A 27,417-nucleotide genomic window follows, 5' to 3' on the forward strand; every position below is an offset into this window, starting at 1 on the left:
ACACTGAGTGGTATTCTGACTTTTCAGATTATTCTTTAGATATGTATAAAACAAAATGATATTTTCTTGTATTTTTCTATAGCTTATTAAGTATATTATCAGATCGAATTATACCCTTGGGATATTTGTAGCTCTTGAGTTGTAAGATTATGTTTCTTGTAATTTGAGAGACCTTGCCTTCCACTTATTATTTGAACATTGAAAATATTCTAAGTCTTACTTTCTCTTTGTAAGCACTGCTGCACTGTGATAAGTTAGTGTGGAGGCTTTGCACATCTTTGTCTTCTGAGTAGATTCTCTTCAGTTTATGTAATGATAGGTTTGGGATGTTGGCTATTATCTTTATTAGACTCAGTAATTTTCCTTTTGTTGTCACATTCTTCAGAGATTTCACAGTGATGGACTATGATATTTTACCCTAGGCCTTTCATAGATATATTGAAATGGTTTTGAGTCTTCTTTCACTGACTATACATAAGTTGTGCCTTGACTTGTATGATTTGTACTTGCTGAAATAATTTTGAACCTCTAGCATGAAATCAAGTTGAGTTTACCTTCTGCATCTAAACCTGTGACAGCGTGGCTTCAAGGGTCTCACTGTATTTATATTCATTACTGACTGCGAACCTGAGATCTTCCTGGAACAATGCCAAGATGCAGCTATGCATATTCAAGAAGAGGTTCCAACAGTGATAGTATTATAGCAGATTTAATACAATGAGTGAATCATCCCAAGAGCATACTCTGAAATGGTTCATTTTATCCCTGTATGTATGTATGTACACACATACACACACACACACACATATATATATTTATGACTTTCACAAAGGATGTCAAAGACCAACCATCATTAAACACATATTTCTTGCGATTTTGGGAACTGACACACCTCTCCTGTTATCAGTCTGTATGTGGGTCTGAAACATTAGATGCATCAAGTTATGAGTTCCTGGAACTGTAATAACAGTTTACTACACCATTGGAAAAGGTGAGAAAAACTGGATTAAAATTATAGCAGAATTAAATATTATTTAAAGACATTTCTGACTTTAATTATAATATTCCACATATTAATACGTTCATGTAGATGTCAGGAGATCAAGATCAATGCATACAATGATGTGCATGGGAGTTAGAATGCAGGGCCATATTGAAAGGAGAAATAAGATGGAAATATAACTGCAATCTCATGATCACTCGAAAGCCTTAGATGATGATGATGATGATGATGATGATGATGATGAAAAGGTCTATAACTAAATCTGATGGTAATTTATTCTCCTTGAAAAGCCATGATATTTGGCAGATAGAATCTTTGTATTTCAAGACAACAGATACACATGGAAAGAAGATATACTGTATCTACCTGGTAAAATGGAGTAGAATCTCATTAAAGTGTCAGATATCATATTCTAGAATGATGGCTAATGAAATGCCATTCATTTGTAGGCATCAATCATGGTAGTCACTAGCCCTTTGTCCTTTAGTCTAGACCCAGGAAGATGAGTCCTCAGCAGTAACTCTTGAGTAATAGTGCTTTACAGCAGGCATGCATGTGCTCTCTCTTTCTGTCTGGTGCAGGCTGATGTTAGAAAGAGGCCTCAGATTATACTCATATTCCTTTTCACACTACATTGTCACTCCATGATCTCAAGTCTGTAGAAACGTTGACATGATTTCTGGTATCAGTTTGCTTTTAATGTATTTTTATGTGCTTTAGCGTTGTCTATAATGGGTTGTATTAATTTCATCTTTGTGCTTTTCAAACCCTGTGAAATTTCAAGAGGAGTCCCAACATTTGAAACTTGGAGAACAACAACAAAAAGAATGAGTGCTCCTTTGGTAAACACTCCACAGGTCAGTGTGCTGTCTACATTTGTTTTAGAAATCTCTTTATCATTCAAACCATTCAAAAGTTTTATTATCTAAATGTGATCATGTTATCTAAAGGGCTTATTTTCTAAGATCTTCATTTTCTTGTGGCATAAAGAAAATTTAATGTTTAAGACTTTCACATAAATAACACCATACTATTTTCACTGAATTTTCTACTGTTAGACCATTCAAATTCCATGGACTAAAGACTGAAGGTTTCAAAGAGAATCTATTGTAAATGATTCTCAAAAACTCTTATGAATAGCTAATTTCTACATTGGATGGAGCTGTGTACTCTTATATTACTGTGGAAGGAAAGTCTCGTTTGTCACAGAAGTTGCTTTTCAAAGATTGTTAGGGTTCCAGACAAAAACTTGTGATTGTGGGTATTGAAATATGTGGACACTCATGTCGCTGAGCAATGAATGAAAGAGAACAATTTGTAGAAGGATAAAACTATAAGAGCCTCACTGTCTTGAATCCTAATAGCAAATATATTAGATCACTAGAGGAACAGATGATGGCAGAAAGAGGAAAGAGTGTCTCTCTTTTGCCATAACAGTTCTGTGTTTGTGAGCAGATGCAGATTGCAGTGTTCTTTTCTTTTTTTTTTTTTAATTTTTCAACTTTTTTGTCTTTTACTTATTTATTTTTTACACTCCAGATTTCATTCCTCTATACTCCCTATCCACCATCTGAGTGGTCCCCATTCCATTCCTTCTCCCACACTCCCCACCCTCACCCTCCACCCAACCAGACCTCTAGACTCCCTGGTGCCTCTAGTCTTTTGAGGATTAAGTTCCTCTTCTCTGATTGAACCCAGCCCCAGCCCTCCTCTTCTATATATGTGTTGGGGGCTTCATAGCATCTGGTTTATGCTGCTTGGTTCGTCCAGTGTTTGAGAAATCTCAGGGGACCAGCTTAATTGAGACTGCTGGTCCTCCTACAGGATTGTCCTCCTACTCAGATTCTTCCAACATTTCCCTAATTTAACCAAAGTGATCAGCAGCTTCTGTCCATTGGTTAGGTGCAAATATCTGCATCTGACTCTTTCAGCTGCTTGTTGGGTCTTCTGGAGGGCAGTCATGCTAAGGTCCCTTTTTGTGAGCACTCTATAGCTTCAGTATTAGTGTCAGACCTTGGGACATCCCCTTGGGATGGATCCCACTTTGGGCCTGTTACTGGACCTTCTGTTTCTCAGACTCCATTTCCATCCCTGCTGTTCTTTCAGACAGGAACAAATATAGAACAAAACTCAGAGTTTTGACTGTAGGATGGCAACCTCCTCCCTCACTGGGTACCCTGTATTCCTGCTGGAGGTGGGCTATATAAGTTCCTTCTCCCTACTGTCATGCATTTCATCTAAGGTTCCTCCCTTTGAGTCCTGAGATTCTTTCACCTCACAGGTCTCTGCATTCTGGAAGGTCCCCCCAACCTCCTATCTCCTGAGGTTGCCTGTTTCCATTCTTTATGCTGGCCTTTGGAAATTGCTCTATCTCTATGAAGAACTGATTCAGAATTTTGATGGATATTGCATTGAATCTATAGATTGATTTTGGTAAGATGTCCATTTTTCCTCTATTAATCCTGTCAATCTTGAGAATGGGAGATCTTTCCATCTTCTGAAGACTTCTATTATCTTTTCAGTGAGAGAGTGGACAGCCTTGACTCATGCTTATTTTTAAATTTCCTCTATTTCTGTTGTTATGTTTCCTTTTTCATTCCTTGATTTTAATTGGAGTGCTTCAAGTTTCTCTCCATTTAATTTGATGTTGGCTATAGGTTTGCTGTATATTGCTTTTATTATGTTTCATTATGGGCATTGAATGTCTGATATTTCCAGGATTTATAACAAGTATGGATGTTGTATTTTGTCAAAAGCTTTTTTAAGCAGCTAATGAGATGGTCATTTTGTATTTTCTTTGAGTTTGTTGATACAGTGTATTATGTTGATGGATTTTTGTATATTGACCCATCCCCTGCATCCCTGGGATGAAGCATTCTTGATCATGATGAATGATCATTTTGATGTGGTCCTGGATTTTGTTTGGTAGTGTTGTTAAACCCATCTGGCCTGGACCTTTTTTTGTTTTTTGTTTTTTGTTTGGGAGATTGTAATGACTGCTTCTATTTGTTTTGTGATTTGGGGACTGTTTAGATGGTTTGTCTGATCCTAATTGATCCTCCTTGACCTTGGTACCTGTCTAGACAACCTATTTCAACTGAATTTTCAAGTTTTGATGAATATAGTCTTTTGTTATAGGATCTCATGCTTATTTTTAAATTTACTCTATTTCTGTTGTTATGTTTCCTTTTTCATTCCTTATTTTGTTAATTTGGAATCTGTCTCTTTGCCCTTTAGTTAGGCTGACTGAGGGTTTATCCATCTTTTCAATTTTCTCAAAGGAAATCAGCTCCCCATTTTGTTGATTCTTTGTATATTTTCTGTGTTTCTACTTGGTTGACTTCATCTCTGAGTTTCATTATTTCCTCACTTATATTCCTCTTGGGAGTGTTTGATTCTTTTTGTATTAGAGCTCTCAGATATGCTGTCAAGCTGGTAGTGTATGATCTCTCCAGTTTCTTTAAGAATGCACCGAGAGCTATGAATTTTCCTCTTAGCACTGTTGTCATTGTCGCCAATAAGTTTGGGTGTGCTATACCTTCATTTTTGTTAAATTCTCAAAAGTCATTTTTTTTCTATATTCTTGCCTGAGTTCATTATTATTGAGGAGAGAGTTGTTGATTTTCCATGTGTATGTGGGCTTTCTGTTGTTTTGGTTGTGACAGGATGCATAGGATTATTGCAATTTTCACGTGCCATCTGATCTTATTTTTTTTTGTTTCTGATTATATGATTAATTTTTGGAGAACATACTATGAGACATAGGAAGGTATTTTGTTTGTTTGTTTGTTTTATTCTGAAATGCTCATTAGATGTCTGTTAAATCCATTTGGTTTATAACTTCTGTTAGTTTCACTATGTCAGTTTAGTTTCTGTTTCCATGATCTGTTCATTGGTGCAAGTATGGTGTTGAAGTCTCCTACTATTATTGTGTCATCTTAAATGTGTGCCTTGAGCTTTTGTAAAGTTTCTTTTACAAATGTGGGTGTCCTTGCATTTGGAACATAGATTATGAAAATTGTGAGTTCATCTTTTCAGATGTTTTTCCTTTCATGAGTATGGAATGTTATCCTTCCTCATCTTTTTGATGTATTTTGATTGAAAGTCAATTTTATTCTATATTAGAATGCCTACTCTAGCTTGTTTCTTGTGTCAGTTTGCTTGGAAAAAATTGTTTTTCAATTTTGTTTGCTTCTTTTCTTTAGAAGGAATAATGGTTAATCTACTCTGTTTCCTCTTCCCTGAAACATATGGTGTTACATAGGGAAAACCGGAAGGGTTGTATTGATGTTTTTATTATTATTCTGAGACTTTTAATTATATAATTGTTCATCTGCATGTTTTTATGTACACATTATGCCCCTAGATCCCTGGTTCACCTCCAAACCCATGAGACTGAAGTCACAGCAAGTGCATAGGAAAACAATATTGTCCAGTAGCATTTAAGTAGTTTTCCATTTCAGGGTTTGTTAACCTTCAATGATGTGTCTTTGAACTTCTCACTGGAGGAATGGGAATGTCTCAATTTTGGTCAACGGTCATTGTACATAGATGTAATGATGGACAATTTCAACAATCTATTGTTTTTGGGTAAGATTACACTCCTTTTTGAATTCCTGAATCTTTATTTGAATTTCCTTACATTCTGTTTATGTAAACTCTCTGAAATGTCAAGAGACCACTAGAATAAGGAAGTGGTTATTCTGGTTAGAATCACAAATTTTTCATGGGATTTCCCTCTCGGTTCTGATTTCTTTTGAAGAGTATATATCCAGTGCTGTATTCTTTGATATCTTTCTATTCCTCTTATATAACTTTAATTGAAATTTCCAATTCAAAAGTTTCCAAAAATTAATTGGAAATTTCCAATTTTAAGAAAATTAAATGTTGAGAACAAGGAATTATATTTCTATACACATAATAATTTCAGCAAATAAAATTACTATTACTTTAACTCTTCTTTATACATGTGATGAGAGGATTTTCTATTCTGCTCCAATCTATTTGTTGTTTTATAGGGTTATTTTACGTTTATGGTCCTCTCTTACTTTAGGGTGGGGATGTTTTCTTCTATGATTTTGGTGATCAGCTTCTGATGCCAAAGTATTTTAATGTTTATTCTCTTCCACTTGCCTCTCACCATCTAGTTATCCCTAGTGCTAGGTGGTCTGCATACATTGATCAGATCCACTTTGTGAAAGTTCAGTACTGATCGATCACATTGTTTGTCCTAGTTTCTGCAAAGTGCTGTTTGTAAAACATTTAGAAGGGTATTATCATTTCCTCTCAGTGGATGTAGATCAGAATTGTGGTTTTTCTAAGGATCCAAGTAATCATTATGGAAAAAGAAAAAAGCTGCTTTGAGAGCGTGATTTCTTGATGTCTAATTAACTTGAAATATCAGCAAACATGCATTACTGAATATATTTTTCCTCAATACAATAATCCCTGCCATCTTTATTTGTATCTTTTCAGAAAATCATCTCATACATGGAAGACATCGGAAGGTCTTGGATCAAGACACAGAGTGCAATGTCCATGAACATGTGAATATGCAAGAGAAGTCTTATAAATGTAATGAGCTCAGCAAAATGAATAATGAATCCACCCAAAGTATACCTGATAAAACTAACCACAGAGATGCCTCACTTCAATCCTCAAACCTGAAAAGACTTAAAATTGGGAAAACCAGAGAAGTTTCCAAATATAAAGACTGTATAAAGTACTTAAATGAGTGCTCTATAAATAATCTACATCACGAAATACACATAGGGAAGAAAGAAAACAACAATCCAGATTTTCATAAGGGTTTTGTATCTAAACATAAACTGATGCTGAAACCAAACAATAATGGTAAGAAGCTTTACAAATGTAGTCAATGTGACAAATGCTTTGCATACAGAGGCATTCTTAGAATTCATCATAGAATTCATACAGGAGAGAAACCTTACAAATGCAGTGAATGTGACAAATGCTTTACCCAAAAAGGCAGTCTGCAATGTCATCAGCGAATTCATACAGGAGAGAAACCTTACAAATGCAGTGAATGTGACAAATGCTTTACTGGCAAAAGTAGTCTTAGAATTCATCAGAAAATTCATGCAGGTGAGAAACCTTACAAATGCAGTGAATGTGACAAATGCTTTACCCAAAAATGCAGTCTTGATAGTCATCAGCGAATTCATACTGGAGAGAAACTTTACAAATGCAGTGAATGTGACAAATGCTTTACTGTCAAAAGTAGACTTAGAATTCATCAGAAAATTCATACAGGAGAGAAACCTTACAAATGTAGTGAATGTGACAAATGCTTTACCCAAAAGTGCACTCTCCGTAGTCATCAGAGAATTCATACAGGAGAGAAATCTTACAAATGCAGTGAATGTGATAAATGCTTTCCCGGACAATCCTATCTTAGGATTCATCAGAGAATTCATACAGGAGAGAAACCCTACAAATGCAGTGAATGTGACAAATGCTTTACCGGGCAATCCTATCTTAGGATTCATCAGAGAATTCATACAGGAGAGAAACCTTACAAATGCAGTGAATGTGACAAATGCTTTACCGGACAATCCTATCTTAGGATTCATCAGAGAATTCATACAGGAGAGAAACCTTACAAATGCAGTGAATGTGACAAATGTTTTACCCAAAAATGCAGTCTTGATATTCATCAGCGAATTCATACTCGAGAGAAACCTTACAAATGCAGTGAATGTGACAAATGCTTTACCCAAAAATGCAGTCTTGATAGTCATCAGAGAATTCATACTCGAGAGAAACCTTACAAATGCAGTGAATGTGACAAATGCTTTACTGTCAAAAGTAGTCTTAGAATTCATCAGAAAATTCATGCAGGAGAGAAACCTTACAAATGCAGTGAATGTGACAAATGCTTTACCCAAAAATGCACTCTCCGTAGTCATCAGAGAATTCATACAGGAGAGAAATCTTACAAATGCAGTGAATGTGACAAATGCTTTACTGGACAATCCTATCTTAGGATTCATCAGAGAATTCATACAGGAGAGAAACCTTACAAATGCAGTGAATGTGACAAATGCTTTACCGGACAATCCTATCTTAGGATTCATCAGAGAATTCATACAGGAGAGAAACCTTACAAATGCAGTGAATGTGACAAATGCTTTATCGGACAATCCTATCTTAGGATTCATCAGCGAATTCATACTCGAGAGAAACCTTACAAATGCAGTGAATGTGACAAATGCTTTTCCCAAAAATGCAGTCTTGATAGTCATCAGCGAATTCATACTGGAGAGAAACCTTACAAATGCAGTGAATGTGACAAATGCTTTACTGTCAAAAGTAATCTTAGAATTCATCAGAAAATTCATACAGGAGAGAAACCTTACAAATGCAGTGAATGTGACAATTGCTTTATCGGACAATCCTATCTTAGGATTCATCAGAGATTTCATACAGGAGTGAAACCTTACAAATGCAGTGAATGTGACAAATGCTTTACCGGACAATCCTATCTTAGGATTCATCAGAGAATTCATACAGGAGAGAAACCTTACAAATGCAGTGAATGTGACAAATGCTTTATCGGACAATTCTATCTTAGGATTCATCAGCGAATTCATACTCGAGAGAAACCTTACAAATGCAGTGAATGTGACAAATGATTTACCCAAAAATGCAGTCTTGATAGTCATCAGCGAATTCATACTGGAGAGAAACCCTACAAATGCAGTGAATGTGACAAATGCTTTACTGTCAAAAGTCATCTTAGAATTCATCAGAAAATTCATACAGGAGAGAAACCTTACAAGTGCAGTGAATGTGACAAATGCTTTACCCAAAAAATGCACTCTCTGTAGTCATCAGAGAATTCATACAGGTGAGAAACCTTACAAATGCAGTGAATGTGACAAATGCTTTACTGACAAAAGTAGTCTTAGAATTCATCTGATAATTCATACAGGAGAGAAACCTTACAAATGCAGGGAATGTGATAAATGCTTTACCTGACAATCCTATCTTAGGATTCATCAGAGAATTCATACAGGAGAGAAACCTTACAAATACAGTTAATGTGACAAATGCTTTACTAACAAAAGTAGTCTTAGAATTCATCATAGAACTCATATAGGAGAGAAACCTTACAAATGCAGTGAATTTGACAAATGCTTTACTGACAAAAGTACTCTTAGAAGTCATCAGCAAATTCATACTGGAGAGAAACCTTACAAATGCAGTGAATGGGAGAAATGCTTTACCCAAAAAATGCAAACTTCATACTTGTTAGAGAATAAATAAAAAAGAGAAACTCTAATTGTATTTAATGTGACAATTGCTTTATCCACAGTAGCAGTCTTAGAAATTATCAGAGAGTTCATACAAGAGAGAAATCGCAAATGCAGTGAAGCAAACAAGTGCTTTGCCCATATTCCCTGTCTTAGAAAACATCAGACAATTTTTATAGTAGTGTAAGATTAGAAATTGTAATGAATGAGGAAATCCTTTAGCAACGATGGACATTTTAGAATTTTTCTGAAAATATGTACATGACAGAAATGTTTCAAATGCAGTGGTGGTAAAAACACTTGATTTGACTTCTGATTCTATGCTACAGGCAATACATGTACAAGAGAAATCTCACAAATGCAATGCAATGACTGAAAATTCCTTTGACTTCCTTTCAGTTCTGAAAAAAACACCTGAATATTTATACTGAGGAAAATGTTTCTACCGTAAAAGAAGAACAAAAAATATGCCAAATGTTTTATCAAGACTCTTTACCACAAGAGGTTCTATACTAGAGAAATATTATAAGTATGCAAAACTTGTGAAATCCTTCACACAATGTTCCAATCTTAGATAATGTAACCTATTTCTGCAGGGAAATACTCTGAAAATGTGACAATATAGGAAAGTCATACTTGTTCAACCTCAAATATTATAAGATAAAGACCAAGTGGGGAAGGCAGAAGAATATTTTTGGACACTTTCCTTCCATCTAAAATAAAGGGTTCAAAAGGAAAAAAAATTAAGGTGTTTAATACACCTTTTAAACTATTTAATAATGATGACAGAATTCTTTACATTTAATTCACATAAAGGATTTCTGACAAACTTAAAAGAGGATTTGATACACTGAGCCACCCAAATAGGATGTTTTTTATCCTATAGAGATGCCTACGGGACTGGACAGTAGTGCTGCATGCCTTTAATCTCTTCACTTTGGGAGCAGAGACAGATATCTCAGTTCCAGGCCAGGCTGGTATCAAAGAGAAACCTTGTCTCAAAAAAAAATAATTCCTACAGTATCCAGTATTCATAATCTCTATCAAATGCTGGTTTCAAGTTTCAGGTAACAACTATGAGTCCCTTGTGCTTGGGTCAACAAGTCCTTCCCCATAGTCCTGTAAGTAAATTCAATGAAGCTCATTGATTAATCCAGTTTGACTTGGTTGTTTTCAGTTTCTGCTTGGGATGCTTAGATGAATATATGTTGTATATCCCCAGGAAAAGGCTCTCATGAAACATAAGAGTGAGACACTAAAATTTTCTACAAGTGTATAACATGAACTTAATACTAGTGATTTTAAGTGTGTGAATAACAATTCCTGTGGAAGGTGAAATGACTCTGTATCACGACTTGATTAAGAGCAAATGAAAACATGTATTTCAAAAGGTCTTAGGACTGAGAAATCAATCTTTTAACTCTCAGTGAGTCTGCCCATATGAAAATGATTTGGGAGTCTCAATAATAAATATGTCTTTCATGAATTCTTAGGAATATGAGAGAAAAGTCTATCAAACTATAAACAAAAATATGGCTTTGTCATTTTCAGGGATAGACATCCATATTGTGCTGTGTAAGTGCATGTCTCTAAACTCTTTAATAGCATTTGATTGATACAAATTCCAATAAAACTCAGAACAATGCTACCTATTGGCTCATACTACAGACCATTTTGGTACCATTTCTTGTTGTGTTTTAAGACTACATGCCATGTGATCACGTATTATGAAAGTTGTGTAAGTGCTGAGAGAAAAGTTAGGAACACAAATTTCTCTTGTCCAGCTCAAGATCCTTCTACATTTTCCCTTTTTCTTAGCGAACTTTCATAGGAAACTTTTTACAACTTAGAAATAAACACTAAAATCACTTTTCAAAGTACCCCCTTTCTTTCAACTTCAACTAGCAGGCTGTAAGTTTGAACCCTGCAATTCCTGGGTAGATAAAACAGAGGCTACACTGCTTAGACCCTTGCTGTTAGGCTACAGGTGGTAATTGCCTGAACCAGCACCTTTTAACCCTCAGAATGAGCAAAATGTTTTAGGAAATTTTTAGAAGTTATCAACATTCAGTATAGTTAGAAAGTTAGAACGTCCACACACCATCAGTCTTCAAATCCACAGTAGAACCCTGCTCTGTTTCCTTTCAACCCCCTCTAGACTGGGAGGTGGCCAGCAGGTCTTCATCTCCAAATGACTAGATCAGAAGGGTCCTTGTGTGGGGAGTGTCCCATTGCATAGGCTCTGGTAATGCAATAGCTTTTCCTTGCCTCATGTGATCCATATGAGACTCCAATGAAATAGCATATAGAGGCACAGTTTGTTTCACAAAATCACTGCAATTGCATGTATCCAGATCTGTAAAATAGAAAATGAGGCAGCTTTATGGTCCTGACTATGGGTAATCCTTTTGTAGAATGTAGAAAGTTCAGAGTTCAATGCCCTGCACTCCCCACATGCCAGCATTAGAATGTAAACCTAGCACTTAAGGAAGTGAGGCAGCAGGAACAGAAGTTAAAAATTAACCTCAGAGAGACAGTGAGTAGGAAGTCAGCCAGGGCTGCTTGTGAAATCCTATCAAAAATAGAAGCAGGCAGTGATGGTGGTATATTATCTTTACCCAGGTCTTGGGGCTAGAAGAAGGTAGATGTCTGTGTTCAAGGCCAACCTGGTTTACATAGGGTGTTTCAGGCAAGACTCCACAGTGAGACTGTCTCTAAATAAGTGAATTATAAAATAAATGAATAAGCCAAGTTACGTAACATGTGACTAGACATGTCTATGAGCAAATTTCCTCAGAACTCCAGCTGAGAGTAGAACAGATAATCTAGATGTATACAGCACCAAACAGTGAGCTGTGGGCTTGGGCCAAGTAGAAAGTAAGCTGAACACCACTGTGCACCTCTCCCTGCTTCTATACAGTAGACACACTGTGACTACTCATATTCATGGTCCTGTCTATTCTTTCCTTGCAATATGAGCTTGAATTCCTCTGGGTCCAAGAGCCTGTCCTCCTTAAAAAAGGGGGGGGGGGGCTTGATTTTGTTGTTTTTGTCAGTGCTGTCATCTCTCTATATGCCTGTCTGTCTATTTTTCAATCATTCTGATTCTTTGAGTGTATGGGCATGAGATTAGAGATCAGAGGATGACTTGTAGAATGTGACTCTCTCCTTCCACCTAGAGGGTCTATGGAACAAAATTCGCATGACTAAGATTGTGCTTTAAGCACTTTTACCTGAAGAACCATCGTATTAGCTCTTGTTTTAGACTCTCTCTCCCACATATGCATGTGTACAAAACACATAAGAATCATGTGTTTGAATTTGGTCCTCATGCAAAGATGTCTCATTATGTATGTAAATGTTTAAAAATACTAAACACTAAAGTTGATCTAGTCTCAAGCAGTTTTGACCAAGGACAGTGGGCCTGAAGTAGCTCCATTTGTCTACCTGGGTTAAGACACAAGTTCAGAGACTGCAATGATTACCCAAGAGAAATGTAACAGCTCCTACTTCTAGAGGTTAATGTCCAATGTCAGGCACAGAGAGTCTTGCATCTGAAGGTCTCTTCCTTTCTTCTAAATAGCCACCTTCTCACAGGTTCCCATACAATCTCTTTCTAATTGTACTTTGCTGAATTCCCCTGTTTAGAAGAACAGCAATGTTACTGGAGCAGAGCCAGACGTTTATCTTCCTAACTTCTTGGCCTCCAGACACTGGCAAGTTCTGTGGAGTTTAGACCTTGTACACAAAGGTTTCGAACATGGGGAGTACAGTTCAGGCCATGAGGGTCTCTTTTGTGAAAGTAGTAGTTCTGATTCTCTCTTCTGGAATCTGCTTGTGAACACACAAGATTCTGTTTTCAAATTGTTTTTTTTTCCCCAATGAGTATATATATAGTTTATTTTTTCCATTTTATCGAATATAAACTTTATTACATTTTAAATGGTAAAACCTTTCCCAGTTTCCCACCTCCCTGAAAACCTCCAACCCCTCCTCCTACCCTGTCTCCAAGTATATGCCCCTCCACCTGATCCCAGTGCTCTGGGAGGCAGAGGCAGGCAGATTTCTGAGTTTGAGGCCAGCCTGGTGTATTGAGTGGGTTCCAGGACAGCCAGGGCTATGCAGAGAAACACTGTCAACAAACAAGTAAAGAAACAAACAAACAACTGGCCCCTCATGTCTTGAGAGATTCTTTAAGCCCTGAAATGAGCAGGGATTTCTGAGTGGATGCTTGTCCCTTCTATTACCTTCCATGACCTGTTCCGTGATGATTATTTCCTGGCTGAACACCAGCGGGACAACCAATCCTTGACCTATCTGCTCCTGGAGCTGTGACGAAGGGCCCTTCCCAAAGTGTAGCACAGAGTTCTCTCCTTGATGACTTCACAGGTGCCTCCCTGTTGGGCACAGGAGTGTTCCAACCCACATTCTTTACCTAGGTGGTCCAGGGGCAGTCTACAACGTCCCTGGACCACCTAGGTAGAGAATGGGGTTCCACAGACGCAAGAGATGGACAGCAAGCCAGTATTCTGATCAAGCTGTCAAATTTTATTATTTTACACACAGCAAAATGAAGGAAAGTAAGGATGTAGGGAGGGGTATGAGGGGGCAAACATTGTCTTCGGGGAACAGTCTCTCAGGGGACAAGCACTGTCTGTTAACATTGTCTCTAGGAAGTAGTCTCTCAGAATTATCTCTTGGAATCTCATGACAAAGCTGGCTGGCTTCAGGAAGCTGGCAAACTAAAATGATCATGAGGAGCTGAAGTGGAAAGAGATTGCTATAGTAACCTAACTGCAAATGAACTGTTTATTCTAACCAACATGAGCTCTATATGTGCTGACCACCTTGATATTTGCATACCTGAAAGCCAAAATTTTCCTTCTTAAGGCAGGCTTGAGCATGTAAGATGGCTGAAAGGAGGAGGTGTTGAGATCTATGTAAGAATGGCTCCTGGCAGTTTCCCACCTCCCTGAAAACCCCCAACCCCTCCTCTGACTCCCTGCCTCCAAGTTTATGCCCCTCCATCTGAACCACTCCCACAATCCCCTTCATCTATTTCCCTTTGTTGGGGGCATCTATTGAGCCTTCATCTAACCAAGGACCACTCCTTCCACTGATGCCCAACAAAGCATCCCTCTACCACATTTTTGGATGGAAACCTCTGTACCCATTGGTTGATGCTTTACACCCAGGGAGTCCTGAGACTTCTGGGTGGCTGACATCATTTTTCTTCCCATGGAGCTCTAGACCCCTTTAGCGCCTCTGAACCACCCTCCAACTCCTCCATTCGTGACCCCATGTCCAGACCAATGGTTGGCTGCCAACATCTGCCTCTGTATGTGTAAGGCTCTTGCAGGACCCCTCTAGAGACAACAATGGAATTCTCCATTTGGTATGCAATACTTGTCATCCATAAGGGGTTTGGTGACTATTTATAGTATGAATCCCCAGGTAAGGTTGTCTCTGTGTGGCCTTTACTTCAGTCTCTGTTCCATACATTTTCTTGTTTACTGCTCCTGAGAGTATTTTGTTCCCTTTCTTGGAGGAATCAAAGCATCCAGTCAATAAAGAAGTTTGCAGCTAAAGGATGATCATAAAAGTGAGAATTCTAGGTTCCAATAGGCAGGCTAGGAAATGCAGGAGAAAAGCACACTCACTGTGCTTTGGAAGGACAGAGTGACACCAGTCATGAGATTTCTGGGCTAAAGTTTCTCTCTGAACTCCTGACTATCCTGAAATTTGTTCTGTAGATCAGGTTGTCCCCAAACTCCAGAGATCCTAATACCTATGCTATATTTCTGGTTTCCTTCCTCTTTCTTGTTGATGGACAGAGATCCCAGTCAGGAGATCATGTTGATAAAGCCTTTAGACACTACAGGAGTAAAATTTGCAGCACCCTGGATAGTTGTGGCCATAGATAGGTGAACTGAAATACTGCTTATCAGTCAGTGGTCTTGTTGTAATTCTAAATGCACTGCAATGTACACTTCACCAGCTCTGAATGTCACACAGTATAGTCAAGGTCACAATCTTGGGAGGAGTATTTCTGAAACCACTCTGTTCTCTCCCTGTTTAGGTTGACATGCTAGAGCCAGAAAAGAGCTAGGCAGAGGAGAACCTTAGGGTGGGCCAAAATGTAAATTTCTAGAACAGCATCACAGAACACTTATTTTAGAAGAAGTAAATAATGTTGCACTGCATGCTACATAATGAATTCAGAAGAGACACAAACACCAAAAAAAGTAACTTAAAAGTAATCTTGTGAAGTGGCCCACACCTAAAACTTTAGTCTCAGCAATGAAGAGGATCATGCTGGAGGATTAGAATGTCAACATCAACATTGGCTTCTACCAAAAAAAAAAATCTGTAGGATATAAAACGACATAAAGTTAAATAAAACAAATGCAGGTTAAACGAAGTATGGACTAGCCTGTCATACAATAGAATATTATCTAACCTCCAAATAGGAAAGAAGTTCTTACAAAAAATTGTGTGCTATACTCTTATTATTATCTAGTCTACCACATCTGTCTGCATTCTTAAGAAACATATTCTTCCAGGAAATAAAATTATTAAGAAATTCTGACACATTATTTCATGGATCAAACTTATCAAGTTTATGTACTGTGAAATAAGCCCATCAATGAAGGAGAGATTTTGCTAGACTCCAGTTATATACAGTGCCTTGTCTACTTAAATTCATAGATAGTGAAAGAATGATGGCTGCCAGCAACAAAAGGAGACAAATATTGGGAGGTACAATAATGAGGACAGAGTTTCCCCAGATGAAGTGAGGGGAATTGATAAAGAATTCCTATACTGTCAACATGGTTCCAGCAGGTTTGATGCCCATGGCTGGCATAGTGAAGAGAACTGACTCCTCAGGGTTGTCTGCTGACTTTCACTTGTTCACTTTGGCATATGGGCAATCTTTTAATAATACACAGAGACAGAAAAAGCCTTTAAAGGACAAATTTTCCCTTCAGTTTCTCAACAGCTCATTCCCTTATGGATTTCACTCTTCTTAAATTACCTGTCCTGAAGCATAAGTAACTAATCATTCATTTTTCTACTCAGGATATTAATAATGAGAAAATGTATTAAGCAAACAATCATTATTTCTATTTTATGTGTATTAGTGTTCCACCTCTATGTATGTGCACGGGACATGGGCTAGAAGAGGGTGTTGGATTCTACGTAACCTGGATTAAGAATGATTGTCAGCTACCATGTAGATTTTGGAACAGAACTCTGTTCTTCTAAGAGCAGCAAGCACTCCTAATCACCTAGACATGTCTTCAGCCCCCAGTGAGAAAAAAATTGTTTCCTAAGTAAAAGGTACAATATTCTACACAAGTAAATAAATGGAAAATTTGAGAAAATACGTGAAATACGGCTTTATATTTGATATTTGGGGCATTAACGTTTTACAGCCGTATGACCAGGCTTCACCGGTTACCTCATGGAGTGTTAAAGACAAGACAGTCTTTTCTAAAGCTTCATGAGCTGGAGTCACAAAACAACACAACTCAAAGGTAAGAAACTTACAAACAAAGAAAGGAACACATACTTAGCAGGGAAATACGGTACACACCTGCATTCTTTGTACCCACAGGCTAAGTCTTGATGATCTAGGACATCTTGATCTCAGAAAAACTAAAGACAACACACACAAAAAGCAAATACCTCTGAATAGTTCACTTTCCCACTTGCTTTATTTTCATCTATGAATCTGGCATTAATTAAGAAAAAGTATCTTTATTTTGTGTTCTTTTAAATATACAGGTGTTTGGGTGACATATATTTCAGCCTGTGCATCTTGTGCATGCTTGTGCCCATGAAGCCCAGAAGAGAGTATCAAATTTCCTGCACCTAGAGTTACAAAATTTCATGAGCCACAATATAGTTGATGCGAATTGTACCTAGTACCTCTCAAAAAGCAACCATTTTCTTTTCAGCAACCATTTCTCCAGCCTGACACTGGAACTTGCAAAAAGATCTGTATGTGCAAACATGTACAAAAGTGTCTAGAGAATCTAGAGAGATGTGTTCAGTTCTCTGCGTCAGAGTTAAAGTCATCTGTATGCCACTGATTATGGGTGATCCAGTGCCAGCCCTCTGATATAGAGGTGTGTCTTAGTTATGGTACTACTATGGTAAAACAGCATGATCAAGGCAACTTAGAGAATGAGGTTTTATATGGTTTCTGAAGATTAAAGCCCACGGAGAATGGCACATCATGGAGGTTGGCAGCTGAGCTGGAAGCTGAGAGCTGAGGGTTCATATAGAGATCCACAAAAAGGATGCAGAATAAATGCACTCAGAAGAGGGAGTCTTTTAACTCCAGAAGCTCACATCCAGTGGGATTATTCCTCCAAGGCGACACCTTCACAGAGACCACAGACAATATGTTCATTCAAACCACCACAAATAGTATGTGCACTCTCAACTGCCTAGCCACATGTCACATGTCAAAACTCAAATTTAATATTCTGCAACATAGAGCACACAAGGCATGGGAGAAACACCTGTCAAATATGTTTCTCATGAGGATCTTACCTGTCAGCTTCCCACTATATCCTTCATTTTGATAGTGGGTCAACCAGTTTCTAGACCTGGACCAAGAAAGGAGCATGAAGATACCTGAGACCTCAAGATAATCCTTCCACTGAGATCAAGGAGAGAGCACATTCAACATAAGGCACATTTTTCAGTGAGTACCGTGGTGAGATACTGTATTTGTGTGGATATATTGCACACATGCCATGGCATGCATGTGAAATCTTAAAGACCTCATTGGGTGTAGGTCCATACCTTACACCTTGAAGAGTTGTGTTTCTTTGTTGTTCTTCCAATTTGTATGCCTGGTTATGTTGCCCTTAAGCTTTGGAATTCCTCTATTTCAGTCTTTCACCTCCCCATAGGATTATATACTCTTGGAATCCACCTCGGTTTTGAGATCAGGTCATCAAACTTATATTGGAAGATTCCTAATCCATTAATCGAGCTCCACAGTCCTGGGATATTGCAACACGGCCTTTGATCTAGCCTTCTTTCTGGACACCAACCCTTAACTGTATGGTAGGTGGATAACTATCTTGATCTGAGAGCTAGAGAAAAAGTTAGTATCCTAAGCAGGGTCATGTGGCACACACCTATATCGCATATTGAGGATATAGAAACAGAATGATCAGAAGTTCAAGAACATAGTTGGCTACATGGTGAGTTCCTGGACAGCCTGGACTTTGTGAGATCATATGGGAGAAAATACACAGAAAAAAGCCACACTCCCAGTGGTGGGTGTTCATGCCCTGGTACCAGGTTTCATTTTTAGGCAAAGGGAGATCAGATGAGAACATTACTCCTGGACCACAAGAGGACCAGCAGAAAAGAGAGGCTTACATGAAAACAGGAAGTAGGGCCCTGAGTTTTATTAGCACACTACTCATAGCACTCCCTCTCCTCTATTCTGGATTTCCTACTTTCAATACTTCTTGAAACAGGAAGGACAACAAAGGAGAGACAGCTAAGCAAACTTCCATCTTGGCCACTATCAGCTCTCAGGTGCTTCTCCTCATTGGACGCTGATGGTACTGGTAGAATATTGTCACCAGTCTGGATAGTCAGTCCTCAGGGCTTCTAGTGGGAGGGACAGAGTTAGGCAACCTGAGGCTATGATCAGATCAGTGGTGCGTCCTGTGCTGGCAAGGTTTGGAAGTAAAACAGTTAGGTCATAGAAAGCAGCTAGGCGATATATGAATAGTAAAATATTGTGAGGTTCCTTGTGGATAGATTGGGCACAATAGCCAAAACTCCTTCGGTATCTTGGAGTGAGGACCTCCTTCCTGACTAGAGAGGAACGGGTATCAAGGAGTTTCAAAGTTGTATGGGACACCTTCTCAGAGCCTTGTTTCCTCATCTTGATAAGTTCTGTCTCACTGGGATATATTCACACCCCAGGTTGAGACACACCGTGAACCCTACCATGTGTCATCGACTTGTGGCAGATGGATGACAGCACTGTGCTTCTTCATAATACACAGTTTTCCAGAGTCCAAGACCCAGAACTTTGTTTCAGAATTTAGAAGCAGGATATCCCAACCCAGCAGACACTGCTTTGGAAAGCAAATGTTAAAGGCATCTGCCATACACAACTATGGGAGACCTCCCTGAGCAGCCAAGATCTCCTCCCTGGGGCAGAAGATTTGTCTACCCACTGGTTTACCTTGCTCACCCCAAACTCAGTTCATGTTGACCTGGCCACCACAACCCTCCTCAAGATGGAGGAGAAGGTAGGGATATTAGAAAAATTCTTTGTACACTTGACTTGGTCTTGAACAACTCAGTAGTATGACTTAACTAAGCCACTCATGAGAGTCCAATACTGAGTATTGTCCTTTGGGAACCTCTTTATGATTGAGCCAAAAGATCTTTCTCCTCCTCTCTTCTCCAATTGCAGCTACTTTGTCCTCCATCAGTCTTAAGCAGAACACCCTTTAACTCCCATCCTCACTTGGATATGAGATGCACAATGGAAACATAAGGGAAGATTCTCACACTCTTGGACACTGCAGGTGGCTGGGGCCCTTGGGGAAGAAAGTGTCCTAGGTTGTTCAGGCAGGCAGCTTGGCTTGGTGGAAACTGTGTCTAGAAACGCTGAGAGGCCTTTTGCAAGGGAGATTAGAGCAACTCTGTTGAGGAAGACCTGTTCCATTGTTCCCCTCTGTGGGTCCCCATGAGAAGAGGCAGGCCATGGTTTTAAAACATTTTTTGTCATGAAAGAGAGTTGAGATGAGTGAAATCATATCCTACTTTCTCAGGGCAGGCCTGAACTTAAATACCTTTTGTAGGGTAGAGTGTCAGGGAGGAGAGCTTAATTGTCTAAGCCTCTCAGGCCTTTAGGTACCTCATTAAAATGGAGATCTGCCTTGAGGATACCTGATCTATAGTCACATTTTCTACCTGTAGAGGGACTTGAGGCATTGCCACATGTGACTGATTACCACAGAATTATGGAGAGCTGAGGCCTCCAGTCAGGAGCTTGGTGCCTATGAGCTCAGGGGACAAACACCTACTGTCCCTTGCAGTTATCTGCTGGGCCTCCAGGGTTTAAATTTAGCTTGACCAGAAAACAGACTGCCTTTCAAGGTCCCACAAGCTGAGCTCAGGAAAGTAAGCAGGGTGTGAGTTGAGGCAGTATGGATATGAGAAAGAGAAGAATTAGGCATGAACAGAGAGAAGGGAAGGAAAAGGAGAGGGACAGAGACAAAGACACAGAGGGAGAGAGAGAGAGCAGATTTAATCAGTCAGTGTGTACAAGGATTTTGAGCCAGAACAGTTGTTTTGAGCAGCTAGCAAGAGCTTAGTAAAACCTAGGAAATATGATCGTATTTAGCCTTAGAGTCTGAAAATATTCTAAGCCTAGATACGATTGTACAGACACTAGAAATGATGACTAGGCTAGATAAGTAGACTGAGGTTATATACATCAGAGATGACAATTACCACAGGTGTATAAACTTACCTTTACAGAGCTCCTACTCTTAAGCAAGGAATATGCTTGGAAAAGCTGATAATGGACTGGGGCCAGGACCTGTGGGGTGTGATTATATAAGATCCTGACAACACAACTCTTGCCACCTTGTGGGGCAGAAGTTATTAGTCCCAAGTCTGCTGTAGGCTTGTTCAGTAATGTTCCTGATATACCCTGTGTTCCCTGTGAACAGCATAGATTTGTTATCTTCTCTGGAGTTTGTCACATTCTGTGATAATTTCTGCTGACTACATAGAAGTCTCCCATTTCTTTCGATAGTGGGGAACCCTGGATTTTTAAGGAAAAATAACATGGAGAATAAGAGGGAATTTGGAACAAAGATAAAGAGATGCACAGGAAGAAGCATTGAGGTCCATTCAGTTTGGAGGAGATCTTTTTAGAAAGTGTGGCAGAAAGAGCTTCTTTCTGGGATTTTACCTGAAGAGGAAGGTCCGCGGGTGCTTTCTCTGCCTCTCTGAGCTAGCAGGCTTCCACTCAGCACCTGGCTCCTGAGTGTTCCTTGTGAAAATTTAATGACTTAGAATTTATCACATACAATAGACCTCTCTACTGCAACTATTACCTTTTCCATTGTTCTACTTTTGCTAACATTCTCATCCTATGGGGCTTTCCACTTAGGACCTTGTCACAGAAGACTGACCTGTTGTTTTAGGGTACTGGTGTACTTATGGAATAATTCTAGGGCTATCTTTGCTGTGTAAAACTCCCATCTGCCTATGTGGCTGCAACCATAGTCTTTGGTCCATATTGAAATTGTTCAAAGCATATCCTGGATTCTGATGCCAAAAGTGACAGCATATGTAGAAAGCAAGATCTATTCTAGGCTGACTCATGTTTGAGAACTATGTAGAGTCAAATGCATGGTGTCTTTAAGAAGATTAAATTAACTAAGTTTTATTAGTGCTTAGAGTGATTGCTCCTTGGTAACACATTAATTCTGGGACAGTTATATTTTCATCCACTTACACAAATTTTTCTAAGCAAGCTGTGTTGAATTGGTTCACCTTGATCACAGTCTGTTTCTCCCAGGGCTTTTGTCTTGATTAAACTTTCCAAATTATTTAATTGAAAGGCTATCTCATAACAAAGATGTAAAATTACTCATTTGAGGTATGTAACTAAGTGTTTATTGCAGCAACAGGAAAAGTATTTGCAGGTGGAGCATTGCTTCCACTTTCAGACCAGAGCAGGTGGGACGGTGTAAGGTGAAAAGGGCTGGGCGAAGCATGATAGTCAATATGTAGATCACAGACTAAAGGTTAAGGGAGTCAGTTTTAGGGTTTAGTATGATTTAGAAGACCCTGATTCAGGAAGCGTGAATGATTACATAATTTCCCAGCATGCATCAACTCATTCATTTGAATGAAATCAGACCAGATTGGTGGGTATACACTTTCTGAAGATTAGCTTGAGCCAGTGAATATTAAATTTCCAATAAATGGTCTGTCCTATGCAGATATGTGCAGTCCTCACTGACATTGTTAACTCAGCTCAGAGATTTCAGACAGGGACTATTGGCTCAAGCTGTGTGTGTCAGGTTACAGATCTCAGCAGCTCACATTGCATATAGGAGGAAAGTCAAACAGAAACTAGTAATATCATGCCCTCTACCAGGGAAGGGTCTGCTCTTTTTCAAAGTCAGTATACCTATGCATTTTTCAATTATATTCATGATCTTTTTAAAAGTCAATTGATAATATTACTATTTAAATTTCATTTTCTTTATGCATCACTGCTCTGATCTGGTACTAGTGCCTATTTTCCAATGTTTCCCATTTATAAGAATTTCATTCCTTTTTCTCAAAGGCTTTCATATTTCTTTATACCAAGGTTTCATATAGTTCAGCCTGCTCATGCTGCATAGCTATGACTTTCTTTGAACCCCTAATTCTGGCTCTACTGCCCACTGCTTGGAAGATAGTCCTACAACTCCTTTCAGGCTCGGCCCTGATTAGTCAATAAGTAGGGAAAGACAGCACTGACTGAGGGTCCTCCCATTTCCCTGTATCTTGCAGAGGACAGCAAACAAAGAGGGACCTGTTTAAGAATTAAGTTTAGTGAGGAAATTTGAAGCTGATGTGTTCACAGCACAGGAGTGGACTGGTTGGAAGGAATGTTAAAGAAAGACCTTTGGTAGTTGGCATTAGTAACAAGTAGTCATGTATTCAATTTTAGATGATCAGTACGTGTCCAAACTGGTCATTTTTACCAGCCAAAGCAATAAAGATTCTGGATGAGGAAATGAATTCAATTTCTAGAAATCAATTTTTTGTTTAAGCAATAAAGTCTGGAGAAACTGATGTAGCTGTGCCTTATAGGAATGTAATTTTTTCTCTCTGAATATCCCCATTAACCATTCCTTGCTTTCAAATTCCTGGCCACCTTTTGTTTTCATTGTTGTTAGTCCTTGACTTTCACTAGGTTTGCCTACAGAACATCCCAGTTATGAGGTACAGATTGCTACAATGAACAATGTGTGTGCAATGGAATGTGCACACAAATGACCCTGTGCTATAGAAGAGGAACAGGAAGTGTTCTGGGAGACAGGAAAATTAGGGTGGAAAAGCAAAGCTGGAAAGCCACAGCTGTCAAAGACCTTTGATCTCTGATTCCTCCAGTAGAGGGGCTGCTGCTGTCCTATGGCCCAGCAAGGTGGTTCAAGCTAAATAGGGATTCTCAGTAGGCCGAACAATCGCTAGTTACACGGGGAGATAGCCTCAATGTTCTTTCCAGGTGTCTCCCTTGATGCAAACATAGGGAGATATGAGGGAGAACAAACAACACAGCAAACCCTGTTCTCTACACAGTCTCATACAATCCAAGCTTATGTGTGCCTACAGTCTACAGGGTCTCACAAAAAGTTAGAGTTGGGACGCTTCTAAGAAATCTTCTCATTATATTTTCATGCACTCAATATTAATTTTAACAAGTATCATAATTCTCATTCTCATTGCAGTTACATTAATGGTGACCTAAATTTTAAAATAACCTACATGCCCATTCATTGAGGATAAGATGGGTACCTCAGGAGGACATTGTGGTAAAGAAATGGCCTAGGACTGGTTAGCAATGGTTAATAGACTCTATACCTCTAAAACACTCAGAATTAATGTTGTAAATTAAAATGAAACACCATGTAATTTTTCCTTGCACAGTGTTAACACACTTCTTTGTCTCCACAGATTTAAACCTTTAACTCTCATTTGTCAAATGGGGGAGAGCTTCACCCATCTCTTCTACACTGCAGGTAGCAATGGAGAGTGCAAGGCAGAGGCTACAGAATCTAACTGAAGCAATCATCTCAAAGTTTTTCTCTAATTTTCTTTTAGTTGGTATGGGGAGAAGAAAAATTGATTGTCAAGGTTTTTGTAGCAAGGATTCTAAATACAGATGAAAGCTCTATATGCTATCATAGAATACTGTAAAAATGCAGATGGTTGCTTCATTTGGATATGAGAACTTTCTGCCAATGAGTCTTAGTGAATGAAAAAGTAAAATTGTGGTTAAGAAACTGACTGACTTGTTTTGCTTAAATTTACATAATGACAATAATATATAGTTTAACAAAAATGTAATACTGTTAGCCTAGTTGTACATTCTATTTTATTTCTTCTCTTCCAATAACCAGCCTTAGGCTGTGGTTGTTTCAGTTGTGGTTGTGAGTGTACATTTAAACATTTAACATTTTTATATATCAATTTGTTTGTATTTAATACATTATATAATGAATGCTCCAATATTGCACAGCATTACATAGGTATTTCAATTATTTGAAGTTATTTAACATTAATTTTCCCTAAAGAGAAGTAAGAATACTCTATTAGAATTAAGTAACAAGGAACCACTGTACTTCCACGATCTAAACTTTTAAAGATACCATGAGAAAAATGACCTGGGTTTGATTCAGGAATGTCATTCATTTCATATTGCTGAGAGCAGCACTTCTGTTTTCACAGATGTAGACAGGACCCAAGAATGAGGTTGTAAGAAACTCCTCTGTGGTGTTCTACTTCTCCATACAAAGAAGCAGAGTTCTCCCTGCCAAAGTCATGCTTCCCCTGTTTTCAGTATTCTGCTTCTCTCTGTTCATTATTCCTTCCCTTCTTTGCATTTTCTTTAGGATAAATTGAACTGTTTTTTTAATTAAAATAGATTTTTCTCTCCTATATATTCTGACCACAGTTTATCCTCCCTTCACAACCCTGAACCACCCCTTTCTTCTTCTTCTCCAGAGGTGCTCTGTTTCATCTATCGAAACAAGCAGAGCACCAAGAAAGGATGGAGAAACAAGGTACAAAATGGCAAGGCAATGGATCTCAGGTTGAGGCTGGACAAGGCAACTCAATAGTAGGAAATAATCTCAAGAAGAGGTGAGAGAGTGAGAGCTACAAATGTTCCCACTATTAGGAGTCCCACAAAATTAGCAATTGTGCTAATAGCCATAACAGCATCAGAGGGAGTGCTGCAGACCTATGCATCCCGCATGCCTGCCATGTAAGTCTCTGTGAATTGTTGCTGACAAGGTCTTATAATGAATGGGTTCCCTCACATTGTGTGGGGCTTAAACCAACCATTGGTTGGCCACTCAAACAGCTAGGTACTACCATGTCCCTGCACATATTGCATGGAGGACATATTTTATGTGGAGGGTTGTTTATTTTGATTGATGTCCTCTTCTCTCTCTCTCTCTCTCTCTCTCTCTCTCTCTCTCTCTCTCTCTCTCTCTCTCTCTCTCTCACCTTCTCATGCCCAAGAGACTAGAACATAGGAATAAAATGTCCAAAGCTCGTCCTGCTTGACAACTCTACATTCTGTGAGCTGTGTGGAAGTTCTCCTCAGCAATGTGGTCTTGCTACCATTTTCAGACAGCAACCTTCTGTCCTAGAATCAGGCTGGTTGTTGAGGAATCTCCATGGCACCTCCTGGACAAGAACTGAACCAAATGTAAGCCATCACTGAAGCCTGTTTAAAAATGGTGGCCAGTTCAGATTCTATATTTTACATTACTAGGAGTGCTCACTAAGCTCACCTTCATAGAATCCAGGAAGTTACTAATGTTATAGGTACCTACCTCTACTCTCCAATGTCCCCTACTTTGAGCTGTTCTTCCCTGCACTGCACTTTCTTGGCCTCCCCAACTGATCCTTCCTACACCTGTGTCCATTCACCCCCAGTCCACCATCAGAATCTTTTCTATTTCTCTTTTTCAGCGATATCAATGTTTCTCTACATAGTCTTTCTCTTTCCCTGTATGCTCAGGCTATGTGGACCCTAACTGACTTATCATTTACCTAATAGCTTCTATCAACTTATAAGTGAATACATGCCATATTTGTATTCTGGGTTTTGTTTACCCCACATACTGGTGATTTTGTTCTAGTTCCATTTATTTTCTGTAAATTTCTTAAGTCATTTTTTAAAGGCAAGTGGTAGTCAGTTGTGTTAATATACCACATCTTCTTTTTCCCTTTTTCAGTTCAGAGAAATCTAGCCAATTTCAAGTCTTGAAGTTGTCCAATTCTCAGTTTTCTGAGGAAACACAATATTGATTTCCATAAGGCATGTATTAGCTTGCCTTCTCAGCAACAATGTAGGAGTGTGTCCTTGGCTCCACATCCTTCCCAGCATGATCTGTCATTTTTATTAGTGATCTTAGCTATTCTGACATATATTAAAAGAAGTCTCAAATGAGTTTCCATTTGCATCTCTGTGATAGCTAAATACATTTCCTAAAGTGTTCCTAGGCAGTGCAAGTTTCTTTTTTTGATAATTCCGTGTAGTTCTATACCCCATTTTTAAATAGAATTCTTTGTTCTTAGTCATCTCCTTACTTTAGTTCTTTATACATTTTTCATTTTAAGCATCAATCTGTGTAATATATACAGTTGGTAACAATCATTCCCCATTCCTTATGCTATCTTGTCTCTGTCTGATTGTGTTTTTTCCTTAGAGAACCTCCTATAATTTTAATTTCCAACATTCTCTCATTTTCTGCTTTTTTTTTTATTGATTCTACTTCCATCTTTCAGTCTTGGTAAGTTTTGTGTTTCATTCAACAGTTTGTTCATTCTCGGCTGTATTTAAAGGATTTATTGATTTCCTCCTATTATTTGATGATATTTCTTGCTTGCCTTTCAGGATTTATTAATTTCCTCTTTAATTTCCTGACATCTTTATACAGTTGGTTTTATGGTCTTTTTCTTGTACTTTTAGACACGTTCAAATATTCAGGATGATTTGCCATGAGAGGATAACTTGATTCTGTGGGTGATGTATTTCCCTGGTTGTTACTGTATCTGTGCTGTGTTTGGCATCTGTGTCTGGGGTGTTGATTTCCTGCAGTTTCTTTTGGAATAATTATGAACATCACAAATAAAACATTTAAAATCTTGGCTCACTCTAGGTCTCTACAGTCAGCTTCTCCTATTAAGGCCATATATGGCAAATGAGGCCTAATGTCGGCTGTATGTCTAATCCACTCATCTATTGATGTGGACCTTGCCCTCAATGGTCTGATTACTTACTTTCATTCAGCATTTGCATTTTTAAAGGTTAAAGACTCAATTATTGCCTTTCTTGCT

The 27,417-nt window shown here is 38.5% G+C and overlaps 2 protein-coding genes across 10 annotated transcripts in view; one reads left to right on the forward strand and one right to left on the reverse strand.

Moving 5' to 3' along the window:
• LOC127681612 (zinc finger protein 420-like) overlaps positions 1–27,417 on the reverse strand; it is a 662,660-nt gene that overhangs the window by 265,657 nt on the left and 369,586 nt on the right. The gene's annotated exons all lie outside the window — the stretch shown is intronic.
• Positions 1,829–8,853, forward strand: LOC127681623 (zinc finger protein 665-like). 2 transcript variants are annotated; one of them, XM_052178099.1, is made up of 6 exons: positions 1,829–1,860; positions 5,467–5,593; positions 6,479–6,856; positions 7,109–7,717; positions 7,784–8,094; positions 8,683–8,853. In XM_052178099.1, the coding sequence occupies exons 1-6, from the start codon at positions 1,831–1,833 to the stop codon at positions 8,851–8,853; spliced, it is 1,626 nt and encodes a 541-aa protein (XP_052034059.1). In that variant the 5' UTR covers positions 1,829–1,830. The 2 variants fall into 2 exon arrangements, with proteins under 2 accessions (XP_052034059.1, XP_052034058.1); XM_052178098.1 differs by lacking the exon at positions 8,683–8,853 and having other exon boundaries at positions 7,109–8,658.

The sequence above is a fragment of the Apodemus sylvaticus genome, chromosome 3, assembly GCF_947179515.1.
Source record: "Apodemus sylvaticus chromosome 3, mApoSyl1.1, whole genome shotgun sequence".
In the NCBI taxonomy this organism is placed as follows: domain Eukaryota; kingdom Metazoa; phylum Chordata; class Mammalia; order Rodentia; family Muridae; genus Apodemus; species Apodemus sylvaticus.

Coding starts and splice junctions, on each gene's coding strand:
- LOC127681623 (XM_052178098.1), top strand. CDS start 1,831: ATGAGTGCTCCTTTGGTAAACACTCCACAG. Junction 5,594..6,478: donor CAACAATCTATTGTTTTTGG/GTAAGATTACAC, acceptor GTATCTTTTCAG/AAAATCATCTCATACATGGA. Junction 6,857..7,108: donor GCTGAAACCAAACAATAATG/GTAAGAAGCTTT, acceptor AAATTCATGCAG/GTGAGAAACCTTACAAATGC.